This window comes from Rutilus rutilus (assembly GCF_951802725.1).
Source record: "Rutilus rutilus genome assembly, chromosome: 14".
NCBI classification, from domain to species: Eukaryota; Metazoa; Chordata; class Actinopteri; order Cypriniformes; family Leuciscidae; genus Rutilus; species Rutilus rutilus.
In genome coordinates this window covers 18061178-18080637 of record NC_140219.1, presented here as the reverse complement: position 1 = coordinate 18080637, position 19460 = coordinate 18061178, and the positions used below count along the sequence as shown (strand labels likewise).

Genomic DNA, 19460 nt, shown 5'->3' with positions numbered 1-19460 from the left:
TATATCTGCATAGGCCTTGGCTAGGCTATTTAATTTTATAAACCCGAATTCGTTGCAGATCTGCTGCATTATTGTTTATTTTACTGTTCACTCGTGCCGCTTGCCATAGGCCTACAAATTGTTCATATCATATTAATAGCTGTATCTCACACACACACACTCGCATGAATAAAATTATAGTCTACTGAGGTGATGCAGAGTTCAAAACGTGTGGAATTAAACACTGCGCCATATTTAAGTGATTTCAGTTTCGTGGTGCTTGCTTATTTTTGCCTATTTAGCCTACTTGTTATGTATAGCCTACTACCCGAGTAACGTAAAATACATAGGCCAATAGAAGTATTTAAGTAAATGGAATTGAATGGAAGTATATGCTTCGATCACACTTCATTTTTTACACAAGCAAGCAAGCACTAGGCCTGCTTGTTTCTGTAATGAAATAAAACGCGGCGACATTAATATAGCCTATAATCTCTGTTCTTCCAGCTTAGTTTTGTCACAATGTAAATGACTGCATTTGCTCGTTTCAGTCCTTGATGGTCTTTCTTTGAATGACCTGCTCTCCACCAAAGAAGCAGAAAGAACCAGACAAGACCGAATTTTCCATGACGCGAGTTCTTTTGAGGTTTAAAAAAATCAGCGGGTTTAGGGAGCGCAACGTGATCTGTGTACAAATATTAAGCTTGATGACAACTTTCTGAATTTATTACGCTTTTGACGCCAACACAGACCAAAGCGGACCCATATTTCACAATTTTGCGTTTGTCTCCTTAATGCGCGCGAATAGCTCATCTTTCTCCAGTTTAACAGCCCAACGAGTCAATGGGGATTGTTTAGTGAACTGTCCTGCATATTAAACCTCACTGTTCTAATGTAGACTAGTTGCTGATGCAGTAGCCTACTTAGTGATTGACAACGGCAAATGCAGATCAGAACAGAACAGAAACTTATAAAGCTGTGGGTCTTTGCATAGAGCTTGTTTCAGTACACAATGAGACTATGCGGTGTGCGTGTGCAGAATTCCACACAACACCAAACGAAGCTTCTGCCAAAAAACTCCACTTTGTATCCCACCCCCACTTTCCCTGTCCAGCTCAACTCCATTCACTATGATGCTCGACTCCTAGCGAGAAGCTCCTCCACACCCGACATCCGTTGTAAGGGGAAAACTCAATGAAATTCACGACCAGTTCTTGACCAGAATTAACGTTTGTTCAGCCAGCGTAAAGTGAACTTGAAGACATCACACCAGTGCCTTCATCAAGAAGTTATTTTGGGGGGCACTTTGAGCATTAATGTTTTCCTTCCCCCCCTTTTCTTTCCTGAAGACATCGAAATATTATATTATCTTCACTTAAAAGAAGAAGAAGAAGAAGAAATTAGATTGAGCAATTATTTGACTTCCTTTGGACGGCTGCAGATTTAATTCGTGGACTGAAATCTCTCAGTAAATCGCTTGGACCGCTCGTATATGTGATTGGTTTAACAAGTACCTTTATTCTTCAGTGAGAGATCATGGAGCGCGACTCTACCGCGGGAGGGGCGGAGGACCTGCTCCTGGAAGACAAAGTTTCAAAACTGGCAAGTGACCATAACCACAATGCATCAGAGTAATGTGGTTACTTTTGATTAGGGATGAGGGCATTGCAATGACCATATCTTGCTGGATTTAGTGCTCTATAGACTACAGTATAAAGTAGTAAACATTATAGAACCTAGATAACGCGGTTTTGTAGGTCGTTTTCTTTTGGTAGGCTACAGAAGGAGTGTCACCAAAAGCGTTTCACCTGTTCATCACTATTTTGGTAAATTTACACTGGCAATTATTCATCATTAATAGCCTATAGCCTACTATTACTATTTGATATATTGTAGTAGAGGCATTTGAAATACCTCTGGTACCTTAAAGGGATAGCTCACCAAATTTCTTTTTTAAAATTCTGTCATCATTTACTCACCCTCAAGTTGTTCCAAACCTGTATGAATTTCTTTCTTCTGCTGAACACAAAAGAAGATATTTTCAAGAATGTCGGGAACCAAACAGTTGATGGACCCCACTGACTTCCATAAAAAAAAATACTATGGAAGTTGAGGTAAGTAAATGATGACAGAATTTTCATTTTTGGGTGAACTATCCCTTTAAGGAGCTGTTTACACCTGAACTGTTAAAAAAGGACTATTATTGATGTAATCTAATGTAGGCAGTTTGATTCAATTATATTAAAAATCTTTATTTCATGTTCGTTCACAATGCAATGATATTGAAATTTTTCTCAATGCAGAAATTAACATGAACCTATATTAATAAATGCTGCGAAAGTATTTTTCACCCGTTTTTAAAGTGTATTTTATGTGTGTCCTGATATTGAGAACGAGTGTGTAACATCTGGCTGAAGAGTGACCCTGCCGATCTTGTGCAGCTGTGAGAGGTTAGATCTCCCAACATGGGTCAGCGAGTGTGTGGGTCCTCTTCTGCCTCTCATAGATCAATGGGATTCTGAAACTTCTTTCATTCACACTGAATGAGATCCTACACTTGCTTTTAACTGTTTTGAAGATACATATTTGTCTCCTGGCCTTTTTTTAAGAGCATCAGACAATATTATCCACATTAAAGTGAGTTTTTACGTTTAATGCCTGTTGCAGGGATCTGATTCAGAAACTTATTTGTGAATACTGTTTTTCAACTTTCCATGTTATATTTAGCGTGCAGGATCACTTCATAAACACGAACTAGCTGAGGCCATGGAAGTGGAACAGGAAGGACTGGTAGAACATCAGCCTCTGGAGCAGGATGACCTTAACTTTGAGAAATGGAAGCCCAAGCCAAAGCCCAAGAGGACGCTGCATGAGAAAATCGACGACCTAAAGACTTACCTGTGGAACGCCGAAACGAAGGAGTTTATGGGCCGCTCGGGGAAGAGCTGGAGTGAGTAACGAGACAAAATTATATTTGAATGTGCACAATGAGATACCTGTTTTAATGGCAAAACAGAGGGTATTTGTCTGTGTGTGAGGGAGTGCATCTAAATTGTACTTGGACTGTAAACAAAGTCTTCAATTAGTGAAGTTCTGTCTGGCCGTAGAAGCAAAGGCAAGTGAGACCATTGCTTATTGTTTTTGCTCATTATTTTCCATGTTTAGTGGAGTTATTTGTAGTGGGAATGAGTTGTGGGGATGAAGGGGGGATGAATTGTGCTTCTGCTCGCTCAGACAGAAAGTGTGTGTGCGTGTGTGTGTGTGTGTGTGTGCACGCTGTCACTGAGGGTGCATGTGTGTGTGCATGTCCAAGCTTACTGTTTACTTAGGTGCACAGAATAGCTTAGAGACATCTTGACAAAAACAGACTGCCTGGGGAATGGTCCTCAGTGGGAGAGCGAATGTCACAGTCCCTTTGCTGGCCCGGGATCACATTCCATTTACCCCTACCGTGCTTTCCTCTCCCTCTTTCCCAAAGCCCCCTTGACCTCCAGATCTCCTCCAACACGCTCTCAAATCTACAGCGCAATTTAACATGTAGCGTTTTTTGTGTGGGTCCGAGCTCAGAACTTTTTTGGCAGTGAGCATTTCCTGAAGAAGTCCGATGATGACGGAGCGGCCAATCGCTGCAGCTAAACGTCCGGTTGCTGAGCAACACAGCAAATTCCCATTGGGACGAGTACTTTAAACAGCAGTATGGGGGTGTCCTGGGGATGGCAGAAGAAAATGTCAATGCACCAATGTCCTTGTATTGAGTGTGGATGTAATTCAACATCTCCACGCTTTAGATGGGCATGGTATGATGGAGAATGTGTTTGAGGTGGATTAAATAAACAGCCGCAGTCTTCCTTAGAGCAGGGGAGGGGCTGCTGGAGTGCTGTGATGCGTGTCCCATGAAAGGAGAGTGCAGAGGCCTCACAATGCCAGAATGGGGTGATCGGGCTCCTTGGAGCTGGCTGTGGCTCTGTATGGCTGCAAAAGACCGTCACTATGATGGCAACCGGAGGTTCACTGTGTTCCTGAGTGAAAGGACAGCTGGGAGAATTTTCACTGGGCTCAAACAGAAAGGCCTTTGTGGCTGGGGGCTGCAGCTAGTCCCTGCAAAATTGTCTGCGCAGCAAAAGCCTCCCCGTTTGACGACCCGTCCCATTCGATCAGCTGTTAATGGAGTCTTAATTGAAAATTAAAGGACAATGGGTGGGCCTCGTTTTTTTTTTTTTTTTTACTCTCAAAGTTTCATTGACTTTAGTGTCTTGAACTCTTCCATAACGGAAATGTTATGGAAAAAGAATTACCAACAAATGAAAAAGTTTAACGTATTGGAATGGTCACTTGATTAAAATGAATTATTTTATGACAAAATGTGTTTACCTGATCTCACATTCTATTTATGCAATTCCTCGATATGTGAATCAGTTATTTTAATAAATACATACAAGGGGTTTCCTCAATGAAATCTTGCTTTATTCATCTCTTTTTTCAGGCCTTATTCTGCTCTTCTACTCAGCATTATACATTTTCCTCGCGGCCATGTTTGCTGGTTGTATGTGCTGCCTGATGTGGTCGATTAGTCCATATGCTCCCACCTACAATGACAGGGTGATGCCACCAGGTTGGAAAAATCAGGATTTTACTTTTTGAACTTTCAAAAAGTATGTACAGTACTGTGCAAAAGTCTTAGGCACGTTAATATTTTCACCCAAAAAATGGCTTTAAGCCTGTTATTTATATATTTTGCTGTAGTATATCAGTAGGAAATATCAGTTTACATTTACAAACATTTCTTTTGCCATTCATTTTAATAATCCAGTGAGATTTTGTATGCACAAAGAGTCTGACAACAGCCGGTATGATCTGATCTCACCATCATGAGTCTGTCTGTGATTACATGAAGAAACTGAGACAGACTAAATCCAGAAGAACTGCGGCAATGTCTCCAAGACGCTTGAAGTCAAAGCTACAGTACTATGAAAAGTTTCAGGCACTTGCTGTCAATGCTGTAAATTGACGATGCTTTCAAAAATAATATAATAAATAGATTTTATTTATCAATTAACTTCTATAACTAAATCAAATCAATATTTGGTGTGACCACCCTTTGCGTTTAAAACGGCTTTTGTCCAGGTACACTTGAACATAGTTTTTCATGTAGCTTTGCAGGTCGGTTTCTTCAAGCATCTTGGAGACGTTCCCGCAGTTCTTCTGGATTTAGTCTGTCTCAGTTTTTTCTGTTTCTTCATGTAATCACAGACGGACTCGATGATGGTGAGATCAGATCAGATCATACCAGTTGTTGTCAGACTCCTTGTGCATACAAAAATCTCACTGGATTATTACAACTAAACTAACTTTTTATTTTATTTATTTTTAATAGAAATGATTTAATATGTATATAATTTAAATTTGGAGAATAGATGGATGGATGATTTAAAATTGCACTTAAATTTAAAATAAAAATCATTATTCATTATTTCAATCATTATTTTATTATTCTAAACTGTATTATTATATAAGTACATAAACGAAATTCTAATACAATCTTCTCTGTCTCCTGGCAGGTTTGACAATGTCACCTCACGTAGAACATGTTGCTCATGGGTTTGACATTGCTTTCAACGCCTCTGACCAAAAATCGTGGAAGAAGTATGCGAAAGCACTGGAAGCCCATCTGAAACGTAAGTCTTGCATGAGAGAACTAGTTGAACAACTAATTTAATAGGGAAGTTACGTTTTCTGTTCAGCGGGCACAGATTCAAATCGCCCCAGCACGCTGTTTAACATGTCCTGCTGTCTATAGAAATACTGACAAGGAGGGAAACCCTTTTATTCACTCAGTGTAACTGTTCAGTGCTGCCAGGGCCCCACTTTTTGTGCTGGCCTGTAAGTTGTAGAGGCCAGGCTGGGCCTCAGCCATTGTTTGCTTAATTTATGTTCTCTCTCTCTCTATTTTTCTCTTCCATGTCTTTTATCACGGTTTCCCGCCATGGCCACGTCCAGCCTATGATGATAAAGTGCAGGAGAGGCGGAACATTCCATGTGAAGGAAATACGTATTTCATGCAGGACGACTTAGAGGAGAGTGCTGAGCGCAAGGCATGTCAGTTTAAGAGGTCCATGCTGGGCGAATGCTCCGGCACGCATGACAAAGATTTCGGATACTCTAAGGGAAAACCTTGCATCATCGTCAAAATGAATCGGGTGAGATTATAATAGTGTGGAACATACTATACAAAAATTATTTTGGTGGCAGAACAAAGCCCCCCAAAAAACAGAATAAATAAAGCTCTGAAGCTCTAGTGCCATCTTGTGGTTAATATAAGCGATGACTAAATGAACACATCCTGCAGTTTATTTTGTAATTAGTCCAGTCTCAATAGCTAGTTGAGTGGTATGTAAAACGCTTTACTCTTTTCTGACAGATTCTCGGGTATCTGCCTGGTCAAGGCACCCCAGTAAACATTACATGTGGAGTAAAGGTAATAATGACTAGCATAATCATAATCATAATTATACAATAACTATTTAATACATTACATAACCCAATTTCTTTGCAGTATGTCATTAAACAGTGACAATTTTTGTTCTTCTCCATTGATTTTCCAGAAAGGGTCAACTGAAGTCCTCGGCGATGTCGAGTTCTTTCCAAGCAATGTCTTCAACTTGCGGTACTATCCCTATTATGGGAAACTGAGACATGTAAGTGATCCTATTTCACATCTCAGAATCCCTGAAAATTCAATAGCATTTCATAGTTTTTTTTCACCGTTTCTTCAAACAGGTAAACTACTCTTCCCCATTGGTGGCTGTGCGCTTTTCTGGAGTCCAGTCCGAGACCCAACTACACGTTCAATGCAAACTAAACGGCAAAGGCATCATCAACGATTCAGCAACCGACCGTTTCCTGGGTAGCGTGTCTTTCACTTTACAAGTGGGGGCGTAGGATCGCAGTAGACGTAGAGAAATTGAAATGAAAATTCTCAGAGTATGTTATAATGAATGAAATAGCACACTGGGTGCTGTCTTTACCCATTAGCCCTCTGATTATGCCTCCGGCAGCCACTGTGCTATTCGTGTCAGAGCTGTGTTACTTCACTACTTTTTCAAACAAGGGTTTTTCCCAGTAAGCAAAGACTGAGATTTATAGATCACATTCAGTAACGTAACACATTCAGTACCCAGCCACTAGAGACTCACACCTGCCTTTGTTTCGTTATTGGATAAAATAAAAATATGAAAATATGTCCAAATCCGTAGGTCACCATTATAGCTACTGAGGCATAATCACTCAAACGAACAGTCTACAGTGAGACGTAGGCAAAACAAATCTCTAGATCTGCGTAGATTATAGAATTAACATGTATTAAAACTTATATTGTTATTTTGGTAATTCAGATGTGTATATAACACATTAAAACAAAATTTCTTTTATTTTTTTTAAATGTTTTTCTCCGTTAAGTCACCGTCTCCATTATATTCCCCCTCTGGACGAAAAAAAAAAAAGGCCGAAAATGACTTAACATTATCTTTTTACTTGCTCATTTAATGGAATAAAAATCAGATGTGGTTTAGAATTAAAAACTGATTGTACATTTTTGGACTAAATTTTTTTTTTTTTTTGGATACTAAATTTTGATTCCAGAGGCAAATGTATTTTACTGAAATCCCATTTTATCATTTTCAGAGCTTCATAATTAAATACAAGTTGATCTTTCTTTTATCGAGCATGCAACCAACACTTCTTAAAAACGAAAGAGTATTTCACATAATTCATCTGAGTGAAAATATCTGCTCAGTTACCTGTAAGAAGGATTTCAACAGTATTATTTATTAATTGTATTTGAATATATTGACATGGTAAAAGCAGTGTAATAGTGAGATGGAAATTGGTAATTGCACATCTTTGTTATTCAGCAAATACAATGAAATATCCACTGGCTGACAAAGATTTTCCAGCTCATGTTTTTAAACGCACTCATGTTCTAGCATAAACAATAAAGATGGATGAGAATTAACCGGAATCAAACCTTTCTGCTCAGTTTTCCATTCTCTTTAAAGTAACATCAGTCGTGATGTGTTTTGCAAACAATGTGTCTTATGATGAATTGCATGTGATGATCCTTTTTGTAGGATAATGACAAAATGTTAAACCCATAAATCATACAAACAAAAACATCAGCACTACACAATCTTCCATGCGGTCATGTGCATCTCATAAGCAGTTCTTACTGTAATATGCAGGTCAAAGTGAGACGCTTCTTCTATTACACTAAGAGAATCATTTATGACATCAGTAACTTTTATAGCAACACTGCTGATCGAAGTCCATCAGGGGAAGCTTGAAGATTATGACTGTAAAAGTCATGTGAACCATGCAAAACTACAGTTGTTTAACATCAGGTCTAACTTTGAGTAATGTTGGTTTCTTTAAGTCAGAGAGCAAGAAAGGGAACAAACAGAGAGGAAGAAAATACTGTACAAAAACAAAAAAGCTATTTTATTGAATTTTTTTTCCACTCTGAAACTTAAACCAACATTCTTAACTTGACAGATACAGGTCCAATAGAAAAAACAAAAACAAAAAAAATAAAAAATAAAAAAAAGCAACTAAAAGGCACGTTATAGTACAATGACATTCTGTGTTTAATTGTGTTTGTTTTAACAGCTAAACCCTTTGGGCAGGAAAAAAAAAAAAGTATATCCATGAAATGGTCTGGACACATTAATATTTTCACTATTCTGAGCAGGAATTAGACTGAAGATGCACTGGGAACGGTAGCTTTGGTCTTAGAAACAGTGTATTTTGTACATTGTATGCGTGCGTCCAGAGAAATGACCAACTGAATTCACAAACCCCATGTACTAACAAGCCTATTTTATCACTTCCAACATTCCCTGAGAGGGACCTAATGAATCAACAAAAGCATAAATCAACATAATCCTCTTTAAAATGCTGGTAAATGTCACAAAAAAAAAAGTGTCCCTTTATAATACAATGTGCTAAGTGCAAGAGTGTGACTTATTAGCTCTGCTAATTAAGAAAATGTGCCAGTATACATTTCACCCCTAATTTCGTCCACAAACAAACAAAAAAAACCCCTGCAAGATTACAATTACATAACTAATTGAGCATTTACATTCAATGGTTAATAAACAAAGGATTCCTAATTCTAAAATTATAGTAATAGTTCACATGAATTTAAGTCACAGCAACCAGAACTGAGCATCCTTAGAGCAAGAAAATGCATCAAAACTCCCATGAACAGGGGAAATCATCTTTTTTTCTTCTTCATGCATTTAACATACAGCACAATGCCAGGTTATTTAGACAGCCTGTGCTTACACTAAACAAATGAATCATGCCAGTTGACATTGCTTCGAGTGTGATTAAGCAGAAATATACCACATCATTCATAAAAAGTTTAAATCGTACACAGGAAATTAAATGATTAGAGCAATCAGACATGTTAGAAACTGTGGTGTCATCAGCAGTTAGCACCGGCAAGTGAGGAGGGTCGAGTAGTTTGCAGGGAAAAAAGAGGAAGCCAACAGGACCAGAAGAGAAAGGAGGAGGAGCAAATATAAGTGGCAAAGGACAAGCCGGGGTTAGAGGTAAGATGGCAGCAGCTTTGAGTTATACAGACTGGTAACCAGTGCGACTCTTCCGCCGGCCAATCAGGTAAGAGATAAGCACTAGGATGATTAGGAAGCTGAGAGCCACACCCACAGCAATGGGCACGAGAAAACTCAAATCAGAATCCAGAAAGCATTCCTCCGCTGGGAGAAAAGGGGAGAGAGAAAGGGGTGGTGAGTGACAACACTGCTGATTTTATTCAGAACAGAAATAACAATTCAGTCAGACCGATGCAGAATAGGTGTTATGTGCCATTCAGGCCTACCTCATAAAACACCACATCATGTTATAAAGTGTATTGGCAAGAAAATACAAGTTCATATAATACGACTCATTTCAAAATAATTTTCATGTGCACAAAAATACTGAAACTGATTCCTGAATTTCTGCAAGATTTGTCAGCACTTGCATGGACAATTGACATTCTTTGATTATTGTTATGCATCAAATTGCTCATAGCCAGAGGTTTGACTTCTCTTTCTTCCAATCAGATAGGCCAGTAAGACAATAACAACGAGGACAGCCAGGGCAACTCCCACCGCTATAGGGATAATGAAGTTATCAGGCTCATCGGCTTCGCAATCCTCAGCTGAAAATAAAGAGAACGAGTAAGGGAAAAAAAACAAACATATAGCCATTATGTTTTAAAAAGTGCAATTGAATCAAATTCTTTGACATTTGCATGATGTTTGTGTTAAAGGTTGAAAAGATGGCCCACACCGGTTTTAATGTATACACAGTTGTCTTTCTCCATTTATTGCAGCTAAAAGCCGATTAAAACAGCCATTTCCATTTCCATTGCAAAACAAAACCTCACGAAACAATTTTAGGGCAGTCAGATAAGGGATCCCTTTTTACAAGTTTGCTGGCAGAACAGTCACAAAAGTATGCTCAGAAAAAAAGACAGATTCATTTTATTAAAAAAAAAGAAAAAAGTTATTGATAAGTGATTGGATGGCAAGCAAAAGTAATCATCAAGCAAGGCACAAAATTACCAGTAACCAGTTTTGAAGGTTTAATTTATCCTGGCTATTGTGAAAAACATTTACACAAGATTCTGTGTGGGTGCTGCATAGACTAAATTAGAAAGGTGCATAAACAGTAGAAGAATTCACCACAACTGAAAGGAAAAAAAAAACCTAGAGAGCCATTATATGTGATAAATGATAAAAGAATAAAGACATAAGAGAAAGCAAATAACTTCTTCTGAAAAGGCTCAGCAACTCCAAAACAAGTCATGTCAAATGAGGGGGGGGGGGGGGGGGGGGGGGGGCACAGCATCTACCAAAGAGGGTTCAAGCAGGTGCAAAAACTGTACCTTGCAGCAAATACAATTCACAGTAGTATTAGCAAAGAGCAGCATGTGTCTTTTAGGCTATAGTAGCTGTAAATAATTCAAAATTATGGTAAAAGAGAAGCTGACAAAACATTTAATTTAGAACTCATCTTCCCTTTTTAAATCCCCCCCCCAAAAAAACAACACATTACCAATAACTATTTAGTCAGAGCATTTATATGCAAAAAAACACCAGGCCTACTTTATTACAATGGTTTGTGTTTTTAAAATGCTTGTCATGAAGTTTAAACATTCAAGCTTTTGCTTTTCTGTTCTAGAATTTCAGTTGTTTGAAAAGGCCATCCAGCATGTTTAGATGTTTCCTCAGTGTGGCAATCTCCCTCACAGCCGCTCGAAATACAAGATGACCAACACATTCCAAAAGCACATGATCTCAATAAAAGTCAGTTGTCCAGACACTATAGTGCACAGTAACAACCTGTTTCTGGAAGTACTTTTAATATTTAACCAAAATGCTACAAGACAGGTGGATAAAACACTGTTTCAGTTTAAAGCTGTGGATACAGTAACGATGGGCACAAAATAAGAGCTAAACTGACCAAATTAACGGAATGTCTAAGTGAAGCAAGTGCAGGGTCTGATATGGAGCAATGGAACTTTAAATTGAACTTTAAACAATACTATGTTGTTCTTGCATACGCATATTTTGAATAGCATGGTATTATAACTTAGCATTAATTTGCACTTTAAGAGATAGAATAGAGAAACACAAGACCATGCACTTCCTTCTTACTTAGGGTGGGGGCACAAAATTAATTCACAATAGGGAGCTCTGGTCCTGGAGTGCCACTGTATCTTCAGATTTTAATGTGTTGCAGTTTAAGGGCCAGTGGATTATGATGAGGACAAATGTTTTTTGACTCCTGTGGCCCCGAGTCAGTTGCCAATTGAGATTGCACAAAAACCCACAATATTTACAATGGTCCAGGAACAGATTGTGCATCCCTTAAAACACTCAGGATTTGATTCTTTGATTTCGTTGCATTACAATGTCTGATATCCAACATAGGTCCTTCGTCGACCAATCACGTATGCAATCACAACAATGAAAATCAAACCAGCCAGAGCGGCACCAACAATGATTGGGATTAAGAGGCTGGTGTCATCCATTGAACATTCATGGGCTGCAGACAGAGAGAACATGAATGAACACAAGATGAAGCTGCCGTCTTCTCATTAATACCACAGCAGATATTCTCAACACTTCAGACAAATCACAGACACTTGATCTGGTAATACTGGGCCATTTCTTTGAGACCTCATATATAAGCTGTACAATTAAGCATGCGTTATTAGAGAGGGAAAAATAAATACATATTTTAAAGGTGGGGTATGTGATTTGCAAAACGGCTGGCAGATTTTGAAAATACACAACTCAAATGGTGGTCTTGGAAATGATTGGCTTGAGTTTTTCGAGTCCTGCCCGTTCCACAGATGATTAAATTGCTCAATTTTCATTTCAGTGCTTCTAACTCAGTGGCTGTAAGTGGGTTAGGAATAGGATTGCAAGTGATTTATATAAAAAAAAAAAAAAAAAAAAAGAAAAAAAAAAAAGAGAAAAATCACATACCCCACCTTTAAAGTGTGTGTTTGAGCAGCAAATCAGTATATTATAATTACTTCTGAAGGATAATGTGACACTGAAGACAAATTATGACTGCTGAAAATTCAGCTTTGCCATCACAGGAATAAACTACATTTTAAAAAGGATACGTTTTTAATTTGTAATACACAATATTGTGGTTTTTACTGTATTTGATCAAATAATTGCAGCCTTGGTGAGACACTTAAAACATCCTTTCCTCACAGTAAGCATACAAAATTAACTTCTATTCAGATCTATCAGGATTGATTTTGCAAGAAATTTCAGAGCTCTGTCATTCATCTTTTTGTGTTTAAGTCAAGTAAATTTTGCATTTACATCCTTCTTACTATCAGTTATCTTGGTGTAGCTAGTCACAACCATTCTGATATGATCACAGAAACAATGGGTCTCATTCACAAAGCATGCGTACGCATAAATTTGTGTGAAACATACATGCGAACGATTTTAAGAACAAATCACGTTTTACCAAAAGATTTATTTTAGATTTACGGAAAAAAGATATTGGAACAACTGAAACCACACATACGCAAAAATCACTTACTCTATACGGCCCTATAATCGTATTAAGTTATAATTCATCCTAAAATTACTAATTATATTGAAGTCATCCATATAATCCAATTCCATCATATACAGTTAAAGAGTAAGAAAAGCTGCAAGGTTTCTCTGAATAACGCAGATATACACACACGTTTACAGCTGGCTAATGAGAGGTCTGTATAAAAAGGTGTTTGCGAGAACTAGCAAGAATGGCACACTTTGCATTGCTCAAGGATCGGGCGAGAACGCGTCTGCAAAAAGCGTCAAGTTTGACAAGTGATGAAAGGCTATAAGGAAAGGGTGAATGGAAAACCCTTATATGGAGATGGCTTGGGCACGTTTTATGCAAATGACTAACCTTGTGCACGCACCTGCTCATTTAGAATACTCAATTCACACACATCAGAATGATGTAAAGAACAGATTCATGTGCGTACAAACGGGTTACGAATTAGGTGGAGATTTTTCGTGAGAAGTTCTCCAGTGCGTACAAAGAAATAATCCACAATTATTAGTGAATGAGACCCAATGGGTTTATCAGATTGCAGTGCCTGCATTTCAAAATTCACACTAACAAGTGAAAGATTGACACAGAACTGCTTTGGTTTTGCGGTGGTCACAAACCACTCTGAAAAGCAATGCGCATTGAAACTGAGAGTGAGCCGTAGTGGGAGTAGAAAAGTATCTGATAAGTCACAGCACTAAAGGACACAGCCCAGTTATGCATTATATACATGCTGTAGAATTACCTCCGATGAGGCAATCAGCTCAGCTTCATTCATTAGAAGCACAAACGCACACAAATACATACCTGTGCCAAACGTGTTCTTCTGGACTCCGAAGGGCTGCACTTGTAGCTCGAACGTGTTGACGGTAAGCTTGTCGGAGATGTTGTAACTCTGCTCTTTCCTGCACATGTATGAGCTCCCAAAAGACGCCTCCCACAGAGAGAGATTATAATTGGAATCATTGAAAAAGCTCCCTGTTGAGGTCACAAATCAGAGGACAGAATATGATTAACATAAGAAATGCAGCACCTTTAAAGACGCACAATATATTGGCATCATATTGCTTGAGGCTGATAGAGAATTTCTGTATCGGTCGATATTGGCCATTTCATTGTCAAGACAGTGGAAGTTAGTGTACACATTTGAGCATAATCACCAATTCAATACTGTTAAATGTAATCTTCAGCAAATATCCATTTCTAACACTGTACATTATAGTGATGCCTAAATTCACTTGTAACATTAAAACAACTTATTTTAGGAGATGCATTAATTTTTTGCCCATTTATTGGCTACAGTTTTCACATTAAAAATCTTACCATTTCCAAGATCAACAGAGAGTGTCAAAGCATGTAGACGAAACTTCTGTGAAACCTGTAAAAACAAATATAGTAACCTGATATCATGTGGATGTAACATGTTGAATTGGCAATTTAGTATTAATTTGTATGAAAACTTAAGATTTTGCATGAAGGACCAGCCCAATCCAAAAATGTAATTGTACAAATTCATAAGAAATCGCCACAGTGTACAATACTTTTAGACCCCCCGTGGTGAAAATCAAGTTCATGTTTATAAGCCTATGTGGTGTTTTTAAAATACTTTAAGACAAACCATGATGTGTTCAGTCAACATCATTGCGGAATGTCAACATGCAGGGAAGGGCTTTTCCTATTATTTTTATGTTTGTTTATAGTTTAATGCCATGCCAGCTACCCGGCTATATTCATGGAGAGAAAGAAAAATAAGAGATTAAAATAGGTTTCAAATTTTAGCATAGATTGAACTCTTTTAGACTTTCAGATGAGTCAATCAAAATATGCTTCAGTGATAATTGATTCTGGCACAAGGGCATCATGTTAGTCTGGACTGCCTTATTAGACAGGGTGTAGCTAATATCTATTATTCTTATGCTCTGTGGGCATTTTAACACATTGAGCAAAAGAGACAGAGATATGGATTATGTACATGATGCATGTTACGATGTTATGAATTAAGTCTTTTTCCACTGACTTTCTATGATGTTTAAAGCATTAAGGATGCCGATTTTAAGGCGGCAGCTGTCTAACTCCCGAGAAGATAAACGGGAACATGGTTTGCAATATTGGCGGTTTAATAACGTAGTCAAGCAAAAGGCTAATCATATCAATTACTGTTATGTGTCTGACGCTGTAGAGAGCGATTTATAAAACGCACTACCATTCTGATACATCAACTTTTAGACAAGCCTGTATAATTCGATCTTCCTCCTCAATCAGTTTCTGGTTCAAACATATATGGCTGAATTAAACCAATATTTCCACTTGCATTTACTACAGTTGAGCGAGTGGATCAGGTAGTCCAAGTTGGTGTGATTGAGTGGAGGCGGGGACTAACTTGCATTTTCATGGTTCTGCATATACTAAAATGTAACAAGGTGTAGAGTTACATTTAAGCCTTTTTTTTTTTTTAAAATCAAAGATGAGTTTAGGGATAAAATTGACTGCAGGGGGACTTTAAGAACTGCCATGAGTGTTCATTAGTCAGAAGACAACAACAACCCAACCCAGAACATTTACCTCACTTTTGACAATATATTTGACTCGCTTCTTTAAAGACTTACGTTTGTGAAGACAAAATGAACAGTCATTTCCTTTGACTTCAGTACAAGGGAAGAGTCATTTCCACCAGTTCCACAGGTTCCACTTGCTTCCGTTACATTAGGACTTGGGTCAAGATTAAGAGTCTGAACGCTGACATTCTAAACAGCAAGAATAAAATAAGACTAGCAGTGGCGTGAGAGTTTTACAACAAATTTGCAGCAAAAGACAACAAAAATCTGCAGTCCACTATATAGATCGTTTCATACATACCCCATTTATTTTGAAGCTGAACTGAAGTCCCATCTTTGCCAAAAGACAGTCTGAGACGTTGTCAGACTTGACGCTGTAGTTTCCAACAGTTGGGTTGGGGACAGGAGGAGTGGTCGGGGGAGGAGTCGGGGCTGTTGTAGCATTTGTGTGTGCGGTAGTTGGCGCTTGAGTGGTAGAATTCGTTGTGTTGTGATGCATGGTTGTTGGAGGTTCTGTGGTGGCATTAGTCGTCTTGTGTGGTGTGGTAGTTGGAGGTCCTGTTGTGGCATTAGTCGTCTTGTGTGGTGTGGTAGTTGGAGGTGCGGTGGTGGTATTAGTCGTCTTGTGTGGTGTGGTAGTTGGAGGTGCGGTGGTGGCATTAGTCATCTTGGGTTGTGTGGAAGTTGGAGAATTATTCATCTGCTGCTGTGTGGAAGTTGAAGTCACACCGACATGAGTGGTAACTAAGTGTGCGGAGGTGGTTGGAGAAGCTGTAGTAGTCGACAATCCTGGGAGTTTGCTTGTACTGGACTCTGCTGCTGCAGGTAGCGGTGATGTCACCAGATCATCAGCATGCACAATACCTGTGGAGGGTGAAAGCAGAATATTATAGATGAATGCACTCATTTCCACATGCCTTACATCATTGTGGGGTTTCCCCCATGTGACACTGGGAATGCACAAACCTGCCCTTGTAACTTTCCAAAAAACAAAAACAATATTGAAGTTATTGTATAATAAATGCCATAAAATACACGACAGTTACTTGGTTAATTATTTTTCACAAAGTGAAAGAATTTAAGCACACCAAAGTCTTTCAACCACCTCCATGCATAAGGAAATAAAAACTGCAAACCAAGCACATTCCAGACGCTTTCCTGACTTCCTGACAGCAAACTCTCCAAAAGATTGAATTTTATCTGCTGTTGTCTAGGACAACTGACTTATGGCTGAAATACACAAAACCTCTTTTTACCAGGTTTTGGGCAGTCAAGAGTTCAGATTCAAAAAAAAAAAAAAAAAAAAAAAAAAAAAAAAAAAACACAGTGCAAGATGGGGACAGATTTTGTAGCTTCAAACTATGATTTTACGTAAATCATATCAGACATGTTTGATATTTTGAGCTGATTTTAAAAGATGTTGCATCCGAAAACATTTGAATTTACTTTGCAACAGTTAAAAAAAAAAAGAAAAAAAAAAAGTATGCTCTATATAGTATATATTGGTAGTGTAGTATGAATGAAGTTTAGAGGTACTACATCTGCGTTGCCTCACTTCCATTCATAAATCCTCTCTCGTGGATGGCAAAGTGTCCATCAAATGCGCACTTCAGAATAACTGTGTTTTGTCAGTGACATAATTACTCTTTTGGCATACCGTTTGATGCCCAGTTTGTCTCTAACCATTTACAAATCTGGCAAGTACATGATGCCTAGTGTTTTAAAATGTGCTCAAATTTTAAAAGTTGTGTAACCCATTCCAGCTTTAAGATCATGGGCACTGGGTGACTGTCCCATCCCATAGTTTGATTAAATCATTAACCTGGTGCTTTCAGCAAAGGGAGTCTCTGGTGCATCATACACAAACCCATCACATGATTATGACCGAGTGTGGCAGAGAAATACACCGAATAAGCACTTTAGGGTCACATGCTTGTGAAGTTAAATGACTCAAGTGAGAGAAATCTATGGCGTTATTTCCTTCAATTTCAGCTGAACAATCAAAGTCATTTTTATTTAAGTCTTTAAAATGAAAGTTGCAAAATCATTGCGGTTAAAGTTAGCATTTATAAATATTTAAACACGCCAGTCTTCTCAACACAAATGATCTCGGTCATAATGCATTTCATTTAATCTGACCATATTTAACACACTTTAGATAATATAACTGCACATGATTTACTGGCTTTATTACTACCTAGCTTGAATTAACCGGGCTGTGTCTGAAAACCTAGTGAACTTCCAACCTAGACACCATTACTGGATATCAAAACTTCAAATGTTGAGTCCAGGATGCCCATTATTGCGGTCCATGTATACAGCGACTTGACAGAGACACGGCCAGGAGTTTATATAGCTCAATGCTCACAGTTTGACTAATTACACAACATATTCAACGTTTCCAAAACATATTTTAGCTGTTTTTTAAAATTATTATTCTAAATTCGCTGGTAATGCTCAGCGTATCTATCAACGTATTTTTTTTGTAATTTGTTTAGCACTTTGATTTGTATGAATGCATTTAAAACAAAGCAAAGACTGTAAAACCTGTATCCCACAAGCTGAAAGTCTTTCTGATTATCTAACGCGCTTCTACTGGCGTAGGTAAGAATTCACGCTAACGCTAATGCTAATGCTAACAGGCTCTCGCGCTCCTGTGGGCCTGCGGACACCTCTCAAAAATAAACTTCAATATCTGCTTTTGTAACGTGACACCGTCTGAAATAAAGTACTCAACAAAATAGTCGTACGTACCACTCAGCAGAAAAAAGAGCAAGGTCACATAACCGCGGACAGCCATTGCGACGGGTGGATGATTCCTCGGAGCAGCCAGACAGTGAACGACGCCCGGACTGAGTGTGACCCGGTTTAGCAGCAGCTGTGACTGTGAGATCAGCCTCAACCTGCGCTCATATAAGTCATATGACACGACTGCTCTCCTCCTCCTGCTAGTGCCTTACGCCGAGTTTACGAATTACTGCTGATTTGCCAAACCTGTGTGTAATTAATAAATCAGACACAGAAATGTGTTATTCCTGTATCAGAGCCCAATTAATACGCAGAGCATGGGTCTAGTAAAAAAGTTTTTGTTCTGTGTGAAGGTTTTAATGTCATGAAAAATATGTCCTGATCACACAAAACTATTATAAATATTATTATAGACATTTTATTCTTAATTCCAAAATATTATCCATGTAAGACAAGTGCTGATTTCCTTCTGACAGTCAGATTTAAAGCACATTTTAGCATCTTTTATTTTGATACGTTGTGCATCAGTTTTTTTTTTTCTCAACTTGACAAATTAGCCTTTATAACTCTTGCTTTATTAGCTTTCATGTGTGTGGACATTTAATTTGAGTAAAGTCCTTAAGCCACGTGTCAAATGCCATTTCTGAGGCTAGCTGTCACATTTGTTTCTACTTCTTTTGCGGTGAATAATTTATGGTTAGGTTTGTATTGTATATTAACTGTTTGTTCATGGTTAGGATCCTCATTATTGAGGTCAAATTTACCCTAATTAGATTCAATACAATTCACCAAAAATCACACTACAAAACCAATCCTCTGGCAAAAACAGAAAACCTTGAACACTGATACATCTCACACATTCCAAAAATAAATAAATAAACAAACAAACATGAGAACATATGATTCACAGTTTTCATAAAGTGTTGTAACTTTTTTTCCGTATTGTATTTTAACCGTAAATCAAAGGTTAGCTGAACATATGTTGACCATTTGTGACCCAATAGTGGGAACATTATACAGTAGGCCTATGTTATACACTTT

The 19460-nt window shown here is 38.2% G+C and overlaps 2 protein-coding genes across 7 annotated transcripts; one reads left to right on the top strand and one right to left on the bottom strand.

Annotated features, from left to right (window-relative positions):
* Positions 1-1408: 1408 nt before the first annotated feature.
* On the top strand, positions 1409-7992 carry atp1b4 (ATPase Na+/K+ transporting subunit beta 4). 4 transcript variants are annotated; one of them, XM_084429638.1, is made up of 9 exons: positions 1711-1805; positions 2012-2093; positions 2707-2929; positions 4463-4591; positions 5538-5654; positions 5977-6176; positions 6398-6454; positions 6582-6674; positions 6757-7992. In XM_084429638.1, the coding sequence occupies exons 2-9, from the start codon at positions 2082-2084 to the stop codon at positions 6916-6918; spliced, it is 993 nt and encodes a 330-aa protein (XP_084285764.1). In that variant the 5' UTR covers positions 1711-1805; positions 2012-2081; the 3' UTR covers positions 6919-7992. The 4 variants fall into 4 exon arrangements, with proteins under 4 accessions (XP_084285763.1, XP_084285765.1, XP_084285764.1 ...); XM_084429637.1 differs by lacking the exons at positions 1711-1805; positions 2012-2093 and adding an exon at positions 1409-1581; XM_084429639.1 differs by lacking the exon at positions 2012-2093 and having other exon boundaries at positions 1592-1805.
* A 454-nt stretch (positions 7993-8446) lies between these two features.
* lamp2 (lysosomal-associated membrane protein 2) lies at positions 8447-18608 on the bottom strand. Of its 3 annotated transcripts, none has more exons than XM_084429635.1 (6): positions 18426-18608; positions 15973-16535; positions 15723-15860; positions 14440-14494; positions 13924-14094; positions 8447-9752 (listed from the first exon to the last, which is right to left on the bottom strand). In XM_084429635.1, the coding sequence occupies exons 1-6, from the start codon at positions 18469-18471 to the stop codon at positions 9610-9612; spliced, it is 1116 nt and encodes a 371-aa protein (XP_084285761.1). In that variant the 5' UTR covers positions 18472-18608; the 3' UTR covers positions 8447-9609. The 3 variants fall into 3 exon arrangements, with proteins under 3 accessions (XP_084285761.1, XP_084285760.1, XP_084285762.1); XM_084429634.1 differs by having other exon boundaries at positions 8447-10198; positions 18426-18579; XM_084429636.1 differs by lacking the exon at positions 8447-9752 and adding an exon at positions 10333-12090.
* Between the last annotated feature and the right edge of the window lie 852 nt (positions 18609-19460).